Source organism: Hibiscus syriacus, unplaced genomic scaffold (assembly GCF_006381635.1).
Source record: "Hibiscus syriacus cultivar Baekdansim isolate YM2019G1 unplaced genomic scaffold, ASM638163v2 tig00004045_pilon, whole genome shotgun sequence".
Lineage (NCBI taxonomy): Eukaryota > Viridiplantae > Streptophyta > Magnoliopsida > Malvales > Malvaceae > Hibiscus > Hibiscus syriacus.
Window position 1 is genome coordinate 51,433 of NW_024061996.1, and position 19,785 is coordinate 71,217.

Genomic DNA, 19,785 nt, shown 5'->3' on the forward strand with positions numbered 1-19,785 from the left:
TATGACTCTGGCTGGAGGATCCAGATTGAAGCTTACGGGGATCTGGATCCTAGAGTTGCCCGATATTTGCAGGTAAGTTAACTAACCTTCCATTTTTTAATTAATTTTACCAGTTAGTTCACGAGGTGGGTGCATGCTTGTTTCTTTGGTGGGTTTGAAACTTTCTTAATTCACAGCACACATTGCAGCTAGCAGACGGGTTATGGTTTCTTAATTGTTTGAAAGGTTGATAAAAAGTGTTGTGATCAGTTAGTTGTTGTCATTACACTTTGATGAAATTCTTGTTATTAGTTAAGTAGATGTTTTCTTTTTGGTCTTCACTATAGATCTAGGAATAAAACTTATAGGTTTGAAGAATAAAAGACCATTGCTGCAACAGAGAAATAAATGTAAAACTCCAACCTGTACTAGACTCGGATACGAGTCCGAGGTGTCACATTAACCTTTCAAACATGTATATTCATAAAAACTATATGAAATTTAAAAACTTTTATTAACACAAAAGTCATATTTACATCATTGAGTTCAAAACGTTATAAAGTTGATCAGAGCATACAAAAATCTACATTTGCTTACATGCTAACACATTTAATACAACAAAATACCTATTATACGATTTACTTCTGATCTGATCTCCTGTGAAGGTATGTTGTTCTACCGGTCTCAAATCTGATCCTTGAGCTTATTAGTACCTACGTGTAGAATACTTACACGCTAAGTCATCGACTTAGTGAGGCATAATTTACATAAAGAATTTCTATAAGTATGAACATGCAATCTAGTAACTAATAACAATTATGCATATTACATTATGTATTCACACTGTCATATAGGAACCAGTATAAACAACATTAACACATTAGCATGCAAACATGTACACACTCTTTATATCTTTTATAAGCCCATGCACTCTATTGAGAACTTAAGATATACGAGTACTATGAGGTTGTGCACACATATGCTGTCACCACAGCTCGTATAAAATCCACTAAGTGGCAAATAAAATCTGTGCCCCGAATGACCTATCCATATGTTCCGAAGAACATATGTAACACTGTCCATATGTCCTGAAGGACATAGGTAAACTGTCCATATGTCTCGAAAGACATAGGTAACCCTCGACTCTTGGCATGCCAACTATACATATAGTTCTTGTATCATATACTATGTGCATTTATTTTATAATAATTCATATCCTTGCTCTTATGATCACATATTTCTTTTCTTCTGTCACATACCACATGTATGTGTAAACATCTATCTCACATTGGTCATGTCTCATAGCATATATCACATGTGCATAGGGATGGCAAACGGGTACAGTTTCGCGGATTTCGCACCGCACCCGCTTCAATTGGGGCGGGGATGGGTATAATTTTAGCGGGTAGTGGGCGGGTGTAGATTTAGAAAGTGATACCCGTCGCGGGTAATGGGTTTAAGACATTACCCGTCCCGCATCCGCCCCACATCAACCCGCCCAGTTAAATATCCACCCGCCCGCCCACTTTCTATTATATATGTAGGGAGTAGTGAATTTAAATTGGAGCTCTCTCAATTGGAGGAAATAGAGAATGATGATTGTAATACTCGAGTATCAAATGTCATAAGCATTGCTTGAAATTTTAGAATGTTGTGTCAAAGAACAAAAATATTATGTGTTTGTCATTTATGTTTCTAAACTTTAATTATGTCTTTTATTATGGTGTTTTATGTACTTTAAGATCTATATTAACACTTAACTAAAATAATCCTTGGATTATTTTATTATGTTTCTTAATGGACATGTTTTTTTTATGTTTGTTGCTTATATATAACTTAAGTTTGCTTTCAGGCGGGTCTAGACGGGTACGTCACCAGTGGGTTGTGGGTGTGGGGATGGATTTGAAAATGTACCCGCGTGGGCGGGTGTGGATTTGAAAATTTGTACCCATCATGGGTGGTGGGCGGGTGGTGGATTGAAAAATATTAGGTGGATATGGGGATGGGGAGGGGGTATCCGCATCCAACCCGCCCGTTTGCCATCACTACATGTGCATATAATCACGTAGTTTACTTTCATGTAATTCATGTCACTTTTCATATGATTTCATATTCATATGCTACATAGCTCATATCACTTTGCATGGTTTCACATAAACATATATATCATATCTCGTTCACATATATTTTTCCCATATAACTCATATCATTTGATTCATATCTTATTCTTATATCATATATATGTCATCTATGTTCATTCACTTAATCTCATATATTCACATATACATTCACATCACATATTCATATAAGCTTATGTATCTCATGGTTCTTTCACATGGCTTACTATCACATTTTTATATCATATATCTTGTAATATATTCTTATATCATTACTTGTTTCCTTTATACCTATTCACAATCACATTAACATGTACTCACACATATCATTTAACATATACACTCATAAGAATCACATCAATCATATAACATTTTAGGAGTCACTTTTTACCATAGTAACTCCGTCACTGGCTCATCGCAAGCCAATGATTGATTAATAACATAAATACAATTAAATTGCACTCATTTCTATTCAATAATCACTTCTTTAACCTCCATATCCTCTCTTCCTTATGAAATTCAAGAATCATACTCAAATTTTAACATGTTACAAATCCAATTCTAACACTTCATACATGTTAATTAGATTGATGACAAGTCAAATTCACTCTTAAACCTCATTAAAGAACCCTCTTTCAAGATTTCACTTATTCCTCTATTTTCTTTAATTCTCTCTATTCTCTTCATCTTATTGTTTTAAGACAATTTAAGCTCTCCTTAAGCTTAATTATCACCTAATAATCAAAACTCAACCTTAAATTTAACAAGAACTCAATTAACCAGAAACTCACCTTTGGCTCTTGGCTTCCACACGTGAAGAAGAAGGGAGAACAAGAGAACTCTGGAAACTCACTTAGTTTCCCCTCTTTCCCCCACGTGGTTGATATATATAACCATATTTAATTATTTTCCTTACAAATGACCATTTTGTCCTTCAATTCTTCCTTCTTTGTAGTTTAATCTTACACAACATTTTCATATAAGTCCTTTAACTCTTTAATTACTCTACTTTAGTCACTAAATTCTGAAATTTAACAATTTGGTCACTAACCCTGTATTGAGGATGTTACAATAAAAATGGTGTTAATGACTATAATAGTTAACTGAAGTTTTAAAGACATGTTTGCAGACGGGACATGGCTAAATATGAACCAGAAGATAGGTTCCACTTGATGGTTAGAGCCTTAGCACACAGTATTGCTAAAGATACTCCAAAAATAAGTGGTTACTTGTCTGCCTTTGTTGTTAACAAACTGGATGCAGAGAGTTATCTTACAATGTTGTATTTTGCACACTGCTTTTTGGTTAATGGCTTAATGCTAAACCGCTGGTGAAACAGATAAAGCCATAGACAGAGCAATTAAGCAACCAGGGCAAAAAAAAAAACGATGTTGCAATTTGTTTTCTTGATCCTGTTACATTAATCAGCATAAGTGCATTCTGAACTTACTGAAAATGTCAGGTATTTAGCTGAGGCTCATGTTCAAGCAATGCAATTTGACGAAGACAAAATCTATGCAAGAAGCCCTTGAAATCCACAATGAGCACTGTGTACTGACATCCCTTGAAGACGCAGCTGACCACCGGCTTATGGATCTTGTGTATGAAGCAAAGGCAGACTATGAATCTGTCCTTGAGCACCTTGTCCTTGCTAGCATGTCAATGATTGCTAACGGTCAAGAAAATGAGTCAACTGCTATTGATATTAGCATTAGCAGCATTTATTTGTCCCTTTGTGGATTTGATGAGGCAATTTTTGCCTATCAGAAGGCACTTGCAGTATTTAAATCCACGAAAGGCAAAATCATCCTTTTGTAGCAAGTCTTTTTTCACCCTAATGATCTCTATTACAAGATAGGCATGGTAGGGGAACCCTAATTCTATTCTGAGAATTCCTTGAGGATACATTCAAAACCTGTGTCTGGACTACATCAGGGGAGATTGTTAGCGGATTAACTGAAGTATTGGGTATATATGAAGGTTTGGATGAGCCTGAAGAGGCTCTGAAGTACCTTGAGAACACAATAAAATTACTGGAGGACACTGTTGGCAATAGAAGCACCATTTACGGAATTGAAGAACTGATGAGTGATGTTTTACCTGGTTGGGAAGTACGGGGAAGCTCAAAGTTCTTTCAAGAGTGCCGTGGAAAAGCTCCATGCTAGCAGGGAGAACCAATCCGCTTTCTTTGGACTTGTATTCAACCAGATGGGACTAGCAAATGTACAACTGTACAGAATAGACGAGGCCATAAAGTTATTTGAAAATTCAAGAAAGATATTGGAACAAGAATGTGGAGCTCATCGCTTAGAGACTTCATAGAAACCTTGCTGCCACCTATGATTCCATAGGAAGATTAACATTCTTCTGCATTCATTCATGTTCATGTCGATAACCATGTAATAGCTACACTTTGTTTTAATTGCTATTGTTACTTGTTTTAATCATGCATTGCATGGTCAGATTGTTTAAGAATGCATTTATAACACCATATATAAATCGACAATAATATATCATATCAGATAACAGCATATAGATTTATCAGCAAATTTACTGATATTTAACATAGGAAATAAGACAAAATCAAGGATCTCCACTTTGTGGAGCCTGCATGCTCCTTGACATGTATATTCCAAGTTTCTTCCCCTTTTAACTTAATTTGATTGGTTATAAGGGCTGGATAGGAATTGAATGGCTAGTAGCATGGATGGATTTAGAGGATATGTGGGTCGATCGTCCCTTTAAAATTTCAAATTCTTATATATTTTACATTTTTTTATATTTTCTACTAAAAATAGTGTTATCCTTTTAAAATTTTATAAGCTCCCGCTACTTAAATATTATATTTTAAGCTCTTTCCATCTATAAAAAAATATTACATCCGTCCTGTAAAATCTGGGGTAGCTCAGAATATAAATAGAGCACCTAAAATACAAATTACTGGGCGAGCAGTCAAATAAACAAGCCAGGTAAAGCCAAAGTGTTGGTGATCTGTACGTGGACTGCATGAATAAATTGCCAAAATCCAAGGTCAGAATGTTTCTAATTTCCAAGCGAAGGAACTCTGGCAATAGTCCCTAAAAAGCAATGATACATAAGTCAGAAAAAAATGATAACAGCACGTGGGAATTGAATTCAATGAAGCTATAGAGATTTAAGGTACCAATTTTCTGAATTAACAGTGGTAAACTAATAGAGAAATGACACGTTATGTGTTGATCAATAACATTTTTTGTTTCTTGAAAAACCCAACAATATTGTTAGGTCCACTGTCCTAACAGTGAGTTCCACATTTTTCCACAATGCCACTATCGTGATCCTGTCTTCATGTGGCCGCCTCACCAATTTCCCAGCATCAACATTTGAAAACTTGGACCCTAAAAAAACAAACAAAGCCGTGCCCTATATCCCTTTCTTGGACTTCATACACCGAATTCCTTAACCTTATATAGGACATTGCTTCACATTACACAACCGAATATTAGAGGAAAACGATGAAATTGTGGAACGAAGTTATAGCAAACGAATAAAAATCGGTTATTTTTTATCTTTGTTCTATTTGCATTACATATCAATGAGTAAAGAGGTGTAAATGTAATACCCGATTTTTGTCTAGTTTAATTTCTCAAAGCCCAAACATTTTATTGAAGCTGATTTTAAATATTTTTATTTAATATTTGTAATTAAATTTAGATTTAGACTTTTCATAATTTATTTAGGGTAATTTAAGATTTTTTATTATTTTAGGATTTTTTATTAATGAAAAGATAGGATTTCTCTTTTAGAGTTTTTGAGAGTCTATAAATAGACACTTTACACTTTTTTTTTTTTAGAAAAAGAGAGCCACTCAAACATTGTAATTTGATATTACCAGCAATAAAAGATAACTTTTTTTTATTAAAGGTAATTATGTTATTTTCTTTTTTCTTATTTTTCTTTGCTTTTTTTTCTCAATCGATTTCTATTTTTCTATTTTTTGTTCAAAAATTCCATCGAATGAGAAGGAATCGATGAACGAGGAAAAGTCCTTTGAATATATTTTCTTAAGTAGCCTTCCTTGAGGTTTCTCAATGGATATTGATAACTTTTTTTCTCTACTTTTGTTTTTATTGTTTCGATCGATATTAATCTTACTTTTATTTAAAAATCACGCGAAAGAGAGAAATTCGATGAACAAGGAAAAATGATTTTCATTGAATCTTTATATATTTAGTCTTCCTTGAGACTTCTCGATAAAAGCAGACCATGAATCATAAGTGAGGAAATATTCTTCTTTCTTTTTTGAGGACGAACAAATTGGTACTTTGAAATTTTTAGATTTATACTCAAGTAAATGAACCGATGACCCAATTCAGATCTTTATGGGATCCATGTACTTTTACACGGGTTGGAGATAATTCTTTTCATATTCTTCCATTTTATTTGAAAATTTGTTTTGATTTTTTTAATTAAATTTTCAATACCACTTCTATTTATCTTATTTTTTTGAGTATTCATGTTTTTTACTGAAAAAATATTTTCTTTTTTAAAATTTCATTTTCTTAGATTTGAACCTTTTTTTTTTACTTTTTTTATGTTTTCTTATTCTTTAATTTCCTCATTTTTTTAATTTAATTTCTTAATTGTTTTCTAATTTATTTATTTCCAAATTTTTTTCACTTTATTAGAATTGATTCGTTGATTAAAACATTAATTTGATTTATTTTCTTTTCTTAAATTCAATATTTTAAATGTTTATCTTTATTTTAAATTAGATTTTTACCTTTTCAATATATTTTTATTTATTTTCTTCTCCATATTAATTTTATATACTTTGAAATTTTAGACATTCATAATTTTTATTTATTTAAGTTTTTATGTTAACTTAATTTATCTTTTTGGTATATTTGATATTATTTCTTTTATTGTGATAATCGTAACCTTATTTTTTTCATTTTTGCAGATTATACTTAATTTACTTATTTATTTATTACTTTTTTTTTTACCATAACCTTAATTCATTTTGTTTTATAGTAAGATACTCTTAAAGACAAGTAATTTTAATATTCTCTTTAACTCACCTTCGAACTTTATTTTTTTTCTAACTTAATTTATTCACTCTTTACATTAAGTTGTTTATATTTTTTATTATTTTACGCATGTATTTTTTTAATTATTTACATTATAATCTTAACATGCTAATTAAATTGATTCTTTGATTTGATTCTTTAAATTGGTAAATAATTTTCATTAAAGCTTATTGATTGATTGTATGACATTTTATTTAATTGCATAGCAGGGTAGTCTCATTTGCATTATTCCACCTTTCATAAAAAATTAAAAGGCAATGTTAATTTAATTTAAATTATCGAAGAGGCCTTTCCTAATCCACCTGGTATGTCCAATTCAGATAATTTAAAGTAAATAAATTTTTTCTAGTGAAATCAAATAAAACAATGAACCTCTCGACCTTATTCGGTGGTTTAATTTTGATGCGTATAAATATTTGAATATTCTTTATTTATCATATTAGGTGGTGTTTCCCTTTAATTTAAAATGGTGAAATGTTAACAATTTAACTTAAAATTTTTGAGAAAAAAATTAGTGATTCACCGTTTTTGTTGGAAATGAAAGTAAAGCCACTCATTGGTTAACTTTATCTAGTTGAATGCACGAATTGTTTATTTTCTCCCTGAAATTTTAATAGGTTAAATAATAGTGTATTTAGTTAAATTAAAAGGGATAATTAATTAAATTAAAATTTGAATTCGTAAATTATATTGCACAGATAATAATTAATCAACTATGTATCGATTTTTGGGCGTTGTAGGGTCCTAATACACGTAATCGACTCTCGAACTCATTTTTCTGGAAAGCAGACAAAAATGTTATTTTAGTAATTTTAAAAAATTAAATTTTATTAAAATGACAATATTTTAGGTGCTTTTAGTTGCTCCAATCACACCCTAAACAAATATTGTTGACGACTCTTCCGAACCATATTTTTATTTTAGTCAAAACGAATCCCTAAAATTAAACTCTCGATTTTTCAGGACGTTGCGACATCAGTCTACAGCTTTCGCTCATTTGTTCTATTTTTACCCTCCTTAAACACTGAAAATTCCACCCCCACTAACTTTGGTTTGAACTACTTTCGGAAGCTATCAGGGGCTCTTTATGGAAATAAAAATATAAAAGCATATTCGATATCTTTCGGATACCCGACCCGTACATAAATTTCCCATTTTCATTTCATAAAAAAGGGGGATCATCTGGGTTTACGATCTTATATTTCTGCTGCATTCATCGAAGAACAGTCACAGAGTTGCTCTTCCGAAAGAATTCAGTGAAAGCAGGTAAAAAATCGGTTAGAGATGCCGGTGATGGAGAAGCTAAAAATGTTCGTGGTGCAAGAGCCAGTTGTCGCCGCTTCTTGCGCTATCGCTGGTTTTGGTGAATTTTTCTTCCCTTCTTTAATCTAATCATCATCCTTTTGATTATTCTTTGTTTTTCTTTGATTATTAACCCCTAATGTTTTGTTGTTTGGTTATCAATGATTTGAATCAGAGGAAAAACTTAGGTTTTTTATGTTTGTTTTTTTTCCTTAAAACTTAGGTTTTTTATGTTTGTTTTTTTTTCCTTCTGAATTCACTAGGCTTTTAATCCAATTTTTTAATTAGCTGAAATTTGGTACGCGGATTCTTTCAATTTCGGTTTCATTTATTGATGGGTAGTTAGTTACTATCTGATTACAATCCCTGGTGTAGCTGAAGGGGAATCAGATTTAAATGCTTCATATTTCAGGAAATGCTTTGGACAATGTATTATTTTTTTCTTTTCTATAAATATACGACCTTTTGAAATGACATAGCAAACACTGCTGGAATTTCTGAAACTCAGATTATAAGTTATCATCCAATGTATGGTCTGTACATAGATGTCAATGAGACAGGATTCTAAATCCGAAATGATGTATGAAGTTGGTATATTCTATGTTTTATACCAATGTGATTGAAGTAATAATGTCTCATAATCAAAGAATGATGGTAATTCTAAAGGTGGTTTCTGGGGAAGCAATAGTCGAGACTTGGACGTTTTTAGAGTAGCTAGCCTGAATCTATATAAAGAGAAAATAATATTTTGTAGCATCATTCCTTTTCTTTGTTCTATGAAGTTAGTATTTGAACTTCCACTTGTTTCTGTAATTTGTGTGGACCGTGGAGATTGCAATTTCCCCCTCTGCTCACGCTTCTGTAAAAACAATATGCAGGTCTCTTCCTACCAGCTGTTGTAAGGCCCATTCTAGATTCCTTTGAATCGTCAAAGCAAGTCCCTCAGCCTGCATTAAAAGATGTAAGTTTAGCACTTAGCAATATGGATCCTTTTTAAAGTCTTTACGATTTTTAAAGAAATTTTGAGATTATTTTCCTGTGTGTCAGAGAAGGGTATTATTAACTGTGATCCTAGTTTGGGTAATATTTTCTTTGGCATGGAAACTTCTCATCCACAGCTGCAGTTTTTTAAGACTATTTTTGAAATGGTGGATAATTTGAACAAGTAATGACAACGGTTTTAGTCAGGGTTTTGTTATTGACACCCTTGTACACTGAGAACACCTCATTCTAGCTCACACTAAAGAGATCTGTTTTTTGTAGATCTTCCTTAAATTTAGCTTGTTCTAGTTGGATGATAAATTTTACTGTTAATGCCTGCTATCTTATGATTGCACTTATGGTAGAATTATATGCCTTACTCATCTAGTTATAAGGATTGATTGGTATCATGGAGAAAATAATAACCACTGCTTAAATTTTGGTTATTGTAGTTGTTCTTTGCATATAAGATGAGGTCAGGCTTATTTTACCCTTTTTACCCGTCTTGTGCTTCTTTCTCTTGTTGCATCTTTTTGAGAAAATAATAAACGAGCACAATTGGCTTGTTGGAGGTTGCCATGCCTATGAACTAGACCAGCTACATAACATCATTTGTATGTTCTTAAAATTTCTTTTGAGTTTGTTATCCAAAGACTTGCATATTCTAAGAGATATGAGTACTCCCAGGTGACATTTTCTAGCCTTAGTTATACCAATGTTCTGTCTTTTTTCTTCTTGCTTTTAATACACGGATGTGCTTGCTTCCATTGTGCAGGTGGTTGCAGGTGTGACTGGTAAAAAGCAGGGTTGATTTGATTTATGGATTGGAAAGAAAAACAATTCAAATGTAGCGAGTAATGTAATCAGCAACAAAATAAACCTCCCTTTTTAAGCCGAACTCTTAAAGAGTGACTTGTGCCTTCAACTTCGTCTTTAGCACGAGAATTTGAATGTTATTTTGTTTTTATTTTCAATGGTTAAGGATTGCTCAAAGCATGGATAATTCATATTCGAGTTGAATATTATTTCCCTTAGATTAATGTTCTTTCTTTGGTTAATTTGCTTTCTCCGTGCCTCTTATTTAGCTCTAGTATGGTGAACAATAGTAGAGCAGCTTGAGAACATTGGTATAGAAAATGTTGGTTGCCTGGATGGATGCACCAAACCGTGCTATGGCTGTTGAAGTTGCCCTCAAAACCCCAAATTGCTATTTTAGTGTATCTTCTGTCGAGCTGCCCTTATCATAAATACAGATAAAGAAGTTAATGATTAGATCGGAACAATCTACAACTAGTGGTATTGGTAAATGATAAATATTGGAAAGAGCTAAGTTATAAAGTTCACATAGTTACAGAAGTTCCAACTTCCGACTGCCTAGGGTTGGCCTACAAATACATTTATTGCTGCTAAATATCAAAGCCTGCATATTCTGGTTTGTGCAAACCCTCACTTCGAGTTACATCCAAACGAGTAAAAGATTGCAACCATAGCCATAGACGCATCCAATATACCGTTAGCTGAAAACAACCCCCAGCCCGACAACAAGAAGAAACAAAACAGTAATGGGCTTTGATTACTCATTGCCATTCACGGTGAAGTATCAACTGACTCAAGCGGATTGGAGGACAGCCTGGCCTTTTAGTGCAGGTAATTTAATAAACTGTTTGTACTCATATCGTAGGGTGCATAGACAAATAAAAAAGTCACCCCTTAAATCTATCCTTCTTTCCCTTTTACTCCATGGAACCACTTGCATCAAGCCTTCATATACTTTCCTGTCATACCCAATCCACAAATCAAACAACTTTATTGAATGTTGCAGAACAAGAATGGTATAAAAAGCTTACCGAAGTGGCCATTATAGTGAATTCAATAGTGAGGTTTTAAGTAAATGTTTGAAGGAGAATTTGATTTAATATTACAAAGTGCCATCAGAAACCACCCCATTTATCCCCTTGTTAATTTATGTATAAAATTTTAAGTAAATGGTGAGTGATTGAGTACTGATTTGTCTCCGTATTCCCCAGAAGATGCAAACGCATAATCTTCTCTCTCTATGTCTAGCCTTAAGGGCCTTCTCCTCCAAGAACCAAGAAACCCTTTATCTGTGTACCCTCTTTTGCTAAGAACCATAGTCCCAAGCTGCACCATCTCAGGACTATCACTGGCAACAGAACGAAACGATCCGTAACGCTCACCTCCCATCCTGAAAGAAGAAGACTGAAATCTAGCCCTGCCCATGTAAGGACCTTCCAAGACCGTGGTGGGTGAGGAGAGTTTAGTAACCTTGGCATCCAGCAGCAACCTAGGAGGAAGTTCCAGGCACTTTGAGCAGGTTCATTTGGGGTAGAAGAAAAAGTGGCGAGCGTTGTACACGGCTTGGGCTTCCCCGGCTCCTCTTCCCAGCCAAATGGGACCGAGGCTGCCGAGACGTAAAATGGTGGGGTTAGCGTCCCTGACCTCTCTGGCGACTGCAATTGCGCATGTGAAACTGATAACAGCGGTAGCTTCGGCATGTAGCTCGACTCCTCCTTCAGATCCCATGGTTTTTCTTCCTCTCTTTACCTTTCTCACTAATCTAATTCAATAATGCCAATGATAATGAAATAGCGAGAGAGAGAGTTTAAAGTAACTTATGAAATGGGGGAGAGACAAGGAGGAAGGTCCAAGGTAGAAAAAAGGCAGGCTTTCGAGTAAATCACTCGTCGCTATCTATAAAAGGTTATTCAAAGGACGTCCTTTTATATTTTGCTATGAGCTCTCTACACGGCCATAATCTTATCATGCCATCTTTTATGCCTTTAAAAGGTGTGACTAAGGCACCTAACTCTCCCACTAGTAATTTAACAAAAGGGTGAAGAAGAAACACGAAGATCAACGATGAACAGTGAAAGCAATTCAAAGAAGCAAACCAGAATAAGCTAACTTCACGGGTGATCTCAGCTTCTTATTCAACTGTTGCTTGCTGCATGTTGTCCTTCATTCAGATGAAGATATGTAGCACCGGTAATCAGAAGAAATTGGGAAATACAGTATATAAAAGGCTAGGTTGCAAGCAACTACGGTGGTCTTGAGTCCATATAATTGTTGCTCCAAGTTCATTGGATGCCTATTCGACCTGATCCTGAAGGGAGAGCCAGGCCCCTTTCTCTTCTCTTCCAGAACTGGGCTTATTTTGGAGTTTTCTTTGATAATGAAATTACCTCGAATTGAAAATAATTATATATTTAAATATGTTCAAATTATGTTATAAAACAAATAGAATAAGACTTAATTGACTAATATATCTTAAACACAATTAAAACAGAAAATAATGTAAATATGACATTAAACATATGAATTGATAGATCCATGATACTGCAATGTGTTATCAATTAAAGTTTCTTACATGTGAACATAAGGTACAATCATACATTTAAGTGTACAATCCAAAGCAATTACCAAAAAGTGCAAAAACCAATGATGATAACTGGAAAGGAAAGTGAAGGAGAAGGTATGTAATGGCCAATTATTATAGCTGAATTACCTTTCAATAATGCACAATTATGTACGATGAGTATGACCTTTGAAAGTAGGATACACATGCACGACTCCCAGAAATCATGGAAATATTTGATCACACACTTGTGGAACTTATGCTCTCACTAGTTCAAAAATCTCATTTATGTATTGATTGTTGCTATAAATTGTACATACATTAAAGGCTTTTGATTCCATTCACTGGAAATTCATTCCTAGCATTCTAAAGGCTCTTCAATTCCCAAATATTTTTATAGAATGGATAGTGGCCTGCTACTCTACTACAACTTACTCCATAACTTTCAATGGAAGTTTGACTGGGTATTTTAAGGGTGCTAAGGGTCTTAGACAAGGGGACCCCCTTTCCCCTATCTTATTTGTCATGGTAATGAATATTTTATCTAATTTACTCAATAATGCTGCTGCAAAAGGGGTCTTTAATTTCCATCCTAAATGCAAGAAAATTCATCTCACCCACCTTATTTTTGCTGATGATCTCCTAGTTTTCTGCAAGGGAAATCTGGAATCTGTCATGGGAGTCATCACTGTTCTTGACTACTTCTATGAAATTTCAAGCCTCAAGCTTAATGTTGCAAAATGTGAAATATTTACTGCTGGAATTTCAGCTTACTCTCTTGACACTATTATTAATTCTTCTATTTTAAGCTTGGAAAACTACCAGTCAGATGTCTGGGATACCTCTGGTCACAAGGAAACTTTCGATCAAAGACTGTCATCCTCTCTTAGACAAGATCAAGGTCAAACTCCATCAATGGTCCAGGAAGAAGCTAAGTTACGCTGGCAGATTGGAGTTGATCAAAACAGTTCTTTTTAGTGTGGCAAACTTCTGGTGTAGGCAACTTGTCTTGCCACAATCTGTTATTAACAAAATCGAACAAATTTGTTCGAGATATTTTTGGAAAGGTTCTGACGTTTCAGCAGTGGGAGCTAGAGTTAGTTGGGGTAAAATTTGCACCCCAAAGTCGGAAGACGAACTTGGTCTTAAGGACATCAAGTCATGGAACAAATCTTGCATGCTTCTACTAATCAAGAAATTACTTGCAGGGGAAGGGTTCCCTTTGGGTTGCTTGGATCCTCAACTATCTCATTAAGGATCATGATTTATGGCACATGGAAGAACCGAAGAACTCAAGCTGGATCCTAAGGAAAATCATGAAACTCCGAGCAGCTGCTCGACCTATTCTTGCATCCGGAGCTGTGACTACCAAACTGATTTGGGAAGAGGTTCGACAGAAAAACGGTAAAGTCCCATGGCATAAACTAATTTGGTTTTCATTGCACATTCCCAAGTTTAGCTTAATATCTTGGATGGTTATCTTGGATCGTCTTCCTACAAAGGATAGGCTACTACGGTTTGGAATTGAAACTAATGATATGTGTATCCTCTGTTCCGAAGCCAGGGAAACCAAAAACCATCTCTTTGCTGAATGTAAAACAACTGCTTCAATCTGGAATTCTATTCTTCAGCTCACAGATATTCATAAACCTCTTCTTGCCTGGACTAATCTGTTTACTTGGGCATATAACACATGGAAAGGCAAGTCCTTGCTTACTAGTATATTGAAGCTTTCTTGGTGCACTCTCAATTATACAATACGGGAAGAAAGGAACCGAAGACTTTTTCGAGGAACCTGCAGATCCGAAGACGATATTCTGGCCTCAATCAAAAAAACTGTAGGAATTCAACTTAGTAATAGGGTTGTCAATAGATTGGATATTACTAATCTTTCTCTTTATAATTCCTAGGGGTATAGTATGATTTTTTGTGTATCTTGTCACCTTTTTTTTATGCTTGTTTGTTTGTATTGAATTTGAAGCAGTTACTGCTTTCATTGGGTAATAATAATCTAATTATCCAAAAAAAAAATTGTACATACGATTTAAGATTTAAGGATTAGACTATTTAAACTCGTGCTATTACCGACAGTTGAATACAATACTCTCTCAAAGTAGAAACAACTTCAGCAACAGTTGCTCATAATGCAGAGGTCAAAAAAGGAGAGAGCACAAGGAATCATGAATAAAGCAATTAATCAACTATATTATTATTTAGGGTAAACTATATATTTAGTACCTCAACTATTACTTTTATTCCATTTTTGTTATCTAACTATTATTTTTTTCAGAATCATACATAACTTACATTTTAGTTTTATTTTGGTTACTCACCATTAAAAAATTAATAGCAATATTGATATATTACTATAAAGTAATGCTACATCATCATTATTATTTTTTAAATGTCATGTCAATAGTTTGTTACCTTTTTAATGTGGGTGATCATCATGAAGTTAAAATATAACTTTATGTATGATTTTGAAAAAACAATAATAGTTGGGTGATCAAAACATAATAAAAGTGATAATTGGGTACTAAATGTATAGTTTACCCTATTATTTAATTAATGAAATCGGAGGAAGAATGATTGAAGCTTCCGAAAATGCCTCTCTAAAGCAACAAACCAACCATTTACTCTTTTTCTGTTTTATTTCTTAATTATCAGGCTCAAACTCATGCTATATATATACACACAATATATATTTATTTTCTTTGAAGCACCGACAAGATTCTAAGCACTTATAGCCTCCAACGCAACACATGAAGATGATGATTTAATTATCAAAATTAATTAATTGAAATGACCTAAATATATTGCCCAAAACCCATATATATATGCTTGTCAGCGTGATTGGTGCAAGCTACAAGATAATGAGGTTTGTTGATTGGTCTATTATGATCCCTTCATTGTATGTTTTACAATATCCGAAATTTTATCTTCAGTGAATTTTTTAATATATTTAAGATTGTCATGTTTTGATGTAACCATTGGAAAATAGTACCAAGAATTCAGCATCTCACCAACGAACTGTTTGGACATCTTACCATCCCTAAGGCCTAAATCCTAAACTGCCAAACTCCTACGAAGCCAAATTTCCCCCTTTTGTTTCCCTGTTGGAGAGTTCCTCTGGAACTTGCAATGATGCCGCGAAACATGTTAATCAAATTCCCAGCTTGAATGAATAAGCAGAAGCCACAACGTTGCTTCACACGTAACTGGATTCATGCATTTTTCTTCTCTCCCAGAAGACACTGTATAAAACTATACACAAATGCCTCTCGCCTAATTGTACACAAATACCTTCATCTCGTTTAGAAGAGTTAGGTGAAACCATAATATTTAATATAGTATCGGTCGTATGAGTCTATATCAATCTAATCAATCTTACATCGATACAAAGTAACTGGAGTATAATTATAGTTTAAAAATAATAACAAAACCGGTAACGTCTTTCCTTAACCGTATATTAAGATTGTCGCACGTTAGACTTTCCCAAATTTTAGTGTGTCTCAATCATTTTATTATGTTTCGACTTATTTCGATCAATATTGATTACAATAGTGTGTACCAACCCATATGAATTCATATAAAATTTTAATATTTTCAATTATTTACTCTCTTTAAGTATTTTATTTTTTACATAACTACTTTTCAAAACAAAAAATATAATACTTAAATTAAGTTATTAAATTTAATTAATAAGTTTTAATATTTTTATTTTAGTATAAATATAATTATGCCTGCAATTGAGATTAGGTATATTACATATGATGTAACAAAATATGTTTTTAAAAAAGATAAATCCAACCGAAAGGGATGAAGATAAAATGATAGATTAAGAGACAAATATAAATAGTAATGAAAAATAGGTCAGAGGCTAATTGTTATGCTAAAAAATAAGAATTGAGAGTTATAGTTTAATTTGTTTAAATTTGAATTGAAGAAGTATTTAAACAAAAACAATAAGTTTATTGTTTATTTTGGTTAATATTAAACTTGATAGGGATATGAAAGATATTTAAAGTGAAAAAAATAGGATCCAAAGGCTCCAACTGGTAATATTACCGAAGAGAAATGCGTTTACTCGTTAACTCCAGTGATAAAACAACCTTAACGATCTTTATCGCTTGTTGATTTGACATTTTCATCCTCTCAGATATTCCTCTTCCAATATAATGCTTTTGCTTCCTTAATTTTCACCCCCGACACTATGTCTAACCATCATCACACCAACTTTTTCAAATAAATAAAAACCATCAACTCACCAAGCCCACCCCATCTCTCTAATTACCAAAACAAAGCCCAATATTTAGTATCATCTCAACCACCCAATCCTCAAATCGAGTTCGAGTAGTCTTGACTTCGAATTGATTTAAAATATTTAAAATTATCATACTAGAGTCAAGTTCTAAATAAAAATTAAAATTTGATTCGAATTCAAAATTAAAGCTCAGTTCGAGCTTGATTTGCTGGATCATCCGAGGGCATCTCCCAGGAGTATTGTTGCCAATGAAGATACTGCGAATTGCTTCAGATCATTCGTATATGTCAGAAGATCATTCTCATATTCAATAAAAATTATTAACTAAATAAACTTAAACATTAATATTTTTTAATTTTTTGTGGTTGTTTTTTTTTTGTTTAATATTATATTTAAATAAGAAAGTCGTAATTCTAAGGTTACGTGATTTGAGTGGTCTTATTCAATTTTTTTTATCTTCTTAATGTGAGGAGTTCGAACGATCATACTAATATATAGTGAAAAAAACAATGAAGTAATATTACAACACAGTTAATACATTACCTTAAAGACGTAAATGGGACAAACCTTACACACACTAAACAGTAAATCAAATCATAAATTCATAAACCTCTGTTGCATTATTCGTTATGATGTTCTACTCTTTGTAATCAATAGACTCGTCAGAAGTAGTATTAAGTTCTTCAATTCTCAATGTTTTTTCTTATTTTTGTTCACGTACAAATTGGAGTCATGCTTTTGGGTCTCCATCATCTATGTTTTTTTGCTTTATCATTTGTCTGAGTTGTTGGGATGTTCGAGCTGGAAGCAATGTCCTCAACCATACGAGCAAGGTCGAGATCATTAAACTATACAAACAAATCGACATTAAACAAAGAATGATAGAAGTATGTCTCATTCATACCAGCAAGGTCGATATCATCACTTAGATGAAACCTCGTGCATGATAGTGGAATTCTATAATATAACAAAAATATTCTTCTACTACTTCCCAATTGAACCCTTCTTTGTATATTGAACTTCGACTCGTCTAGTTGAATTTTTTTTAAACACATGGTTAAAGATTTGCAATCATAAAAAATAGTTGCACGAATAGCTGTCATGTTCACAAAAACTCAAAATTTGGAAGTTAAAAACTGAAGTTTTTCTAGACCAATAAAATAGATTTTACTTGACACGTATTTATAGGCAAAAAAGTTTGTAAACTGAAAATTTTATGACATGGTGCATTATTTGAGATAACTGTTGAAATGCAGGTTGTACCTGATATGAAGTGATATATCATAATTGAAAATTTTAAAAAATGAGTTGATATATCACTAAAAAGTTGTTGAAGATGATTAATGGGACACTGAAAAGTTGCTGGCATTTTTTGGCATGATACATTATTAATGATCCGTTTTGACATTTTCAGGCATAGTGCATTATTAGGGATGACATTTCACTGAAAAGTTACTGAAGCTTATTAAATTGGCTTACTTCATGTAAATCTTCAGCAAAAACCTTTCTCCAAAAACCTTTCTGAAGCTATGGCTACCAAAATTTTCACTATCGTTCACTCAAATGGTCAAGTCACTGAAAATGATTATAGTGTTGTATTTATGTCACAAAGGCCTATAAACATGATATTCCCTGTAGATGTATCACATCAACAAATGAAGAAAAATTGAGAAAAAAACATGGAGCTTCTATATCATGTTTGAGTTATTGACACCTAATTTCAGAGAATATGATCAAATATGGAGTAATCCAGCTTGACAACAATGACGATGTAGATGTTATGGTTAGCCTGCATCAATCTTCAAATAATCAATTGGTTGAGTTATACGTCTAAACTATATATTTTATTATATTCTCAACCGTTGGACCCGAAGAAGTAGGCCCATCAGAAGATCTAGATAACCTTGTCGGGCGATTCAGTGAAACCCTTATTGATTTTAGCGAGGATGATGAAATTTTTGTTCCATTGATGCTAGACGATAACACACCAATAATTGATGATTCTGATATCTTTGAGGATGCTTCATAGGGCTAATGTTTTAATATAGAGGGCGATGTCTAGGAGGCAAGGGGTTTCTCATAGTCATGCACACCGGAGTCCTCAACGAGGTTGGGCACATTCAGCAACACCTAGTCAACCCAATATGTCGCAACTCTAAATACCTCACTATCATCGTCCAGTTATAATACATGATATAAGCTATAATGCCATAAAGAATCCTGAGATTCCTGATATGTCGGGGATATGTGTATCCCACTGGGGTAAATCGAAAGAATGATCAATGGAGTTGGCAACTAGGTTGCAGTTTGAAACTAAGAAGGATGCTCAACTAACAGTTAAGGAGTTTTGTCTAAAAGTTCATATGGAATTCATTGTTGTTGAGTCTAATCAGAAGACATACCTTATCAAGTGTATAAACAACAATGTTAGATGTAAGTGGAGGATAAGTGTGTCATACCTACAACGAAAGACTTTGTGGGAAGTCACAATATTCCAATACCAGCACAGTTATACATTGACGTCCTTCACACAAGACCACAAACACTTAGATTTTGATGCCATATATGTGCATGCGTTAAGATTTTGATGAAGAAAAATGCAATGAACTCAGTTTCAATGATAGGGGCATAAATTCGAAATACATTTGGTTATATTTCGTCTTACTACAAGTCGTGGATGGCAAAAAATAAAGCTAT

The 19,785-nt window shown here is 33.4% G+C and overlaps 1 protein-coding gene and 2 pseudogenes across 1 annotated transcript; 2 read left to right on the forward strand and 1 right to left on the reverse strand.

Annotated features, from left to right (window-relative positions):
* Position 1: 1 nt before the first annotated feature.
* Positions 2 to 4,543, forward strand: LOC120188002 (annotated as a pseudogene).
* Positions 4,544 to 8,330: 3,787 nt separating this feature from the next.
* On the forward strand, positions 8,331 to 10,481 carry LOC120187964. The gene is made up of 3 exons (XM_039191544.1): positions 8,331 to 8,528; positions 9,346 to 9,428; positions 10,224 to 10,481. Exons 1-3 carry the CDS (start codon positions 8,450 to 8,452, stop codon positions 10,257 to 10,259), a joined length of 198 nt encoding a protein of 65 aa, XP_039047475.1. The 5' UTR covers positions 8,331 to 8,449; the 3' UTR covers positions 10,260 to 10,481.
* A 944-nt stretch (positions 10,482 to 11,425) lies between these two features.
* LOC120188013 lies at positions 11,426 to 12,550 on the reverse strand (annotated as a pseudogene).
* Positions 12,551 to 19,785: the final 7,235 nt, after the last annotated feature.

Coding starts and splice junctions, on each gene's coding strand:
- LOC120187964 (XM_039191544.1), top strand. CDS start 8,450: ATGCCGGTGATGGAGAAGCTAAAAATGTTCGTGGTGCAAGAGCCAGTT. Junction 8,529..9,345: donor TTGCGCTATCGCTGGTTTTG/GTGAATTTTTCT, acceptor AACAATATGCAG/GTCTCTTCCTACCAGCTGTT. Junction 9,429..10,223: donor CTCAGCCTGCATTAAAAGAT/GTAAGTTTAGCA, acceptor TCCATTGTGCAG/GTGGTTGCAGGTGTGACTGG.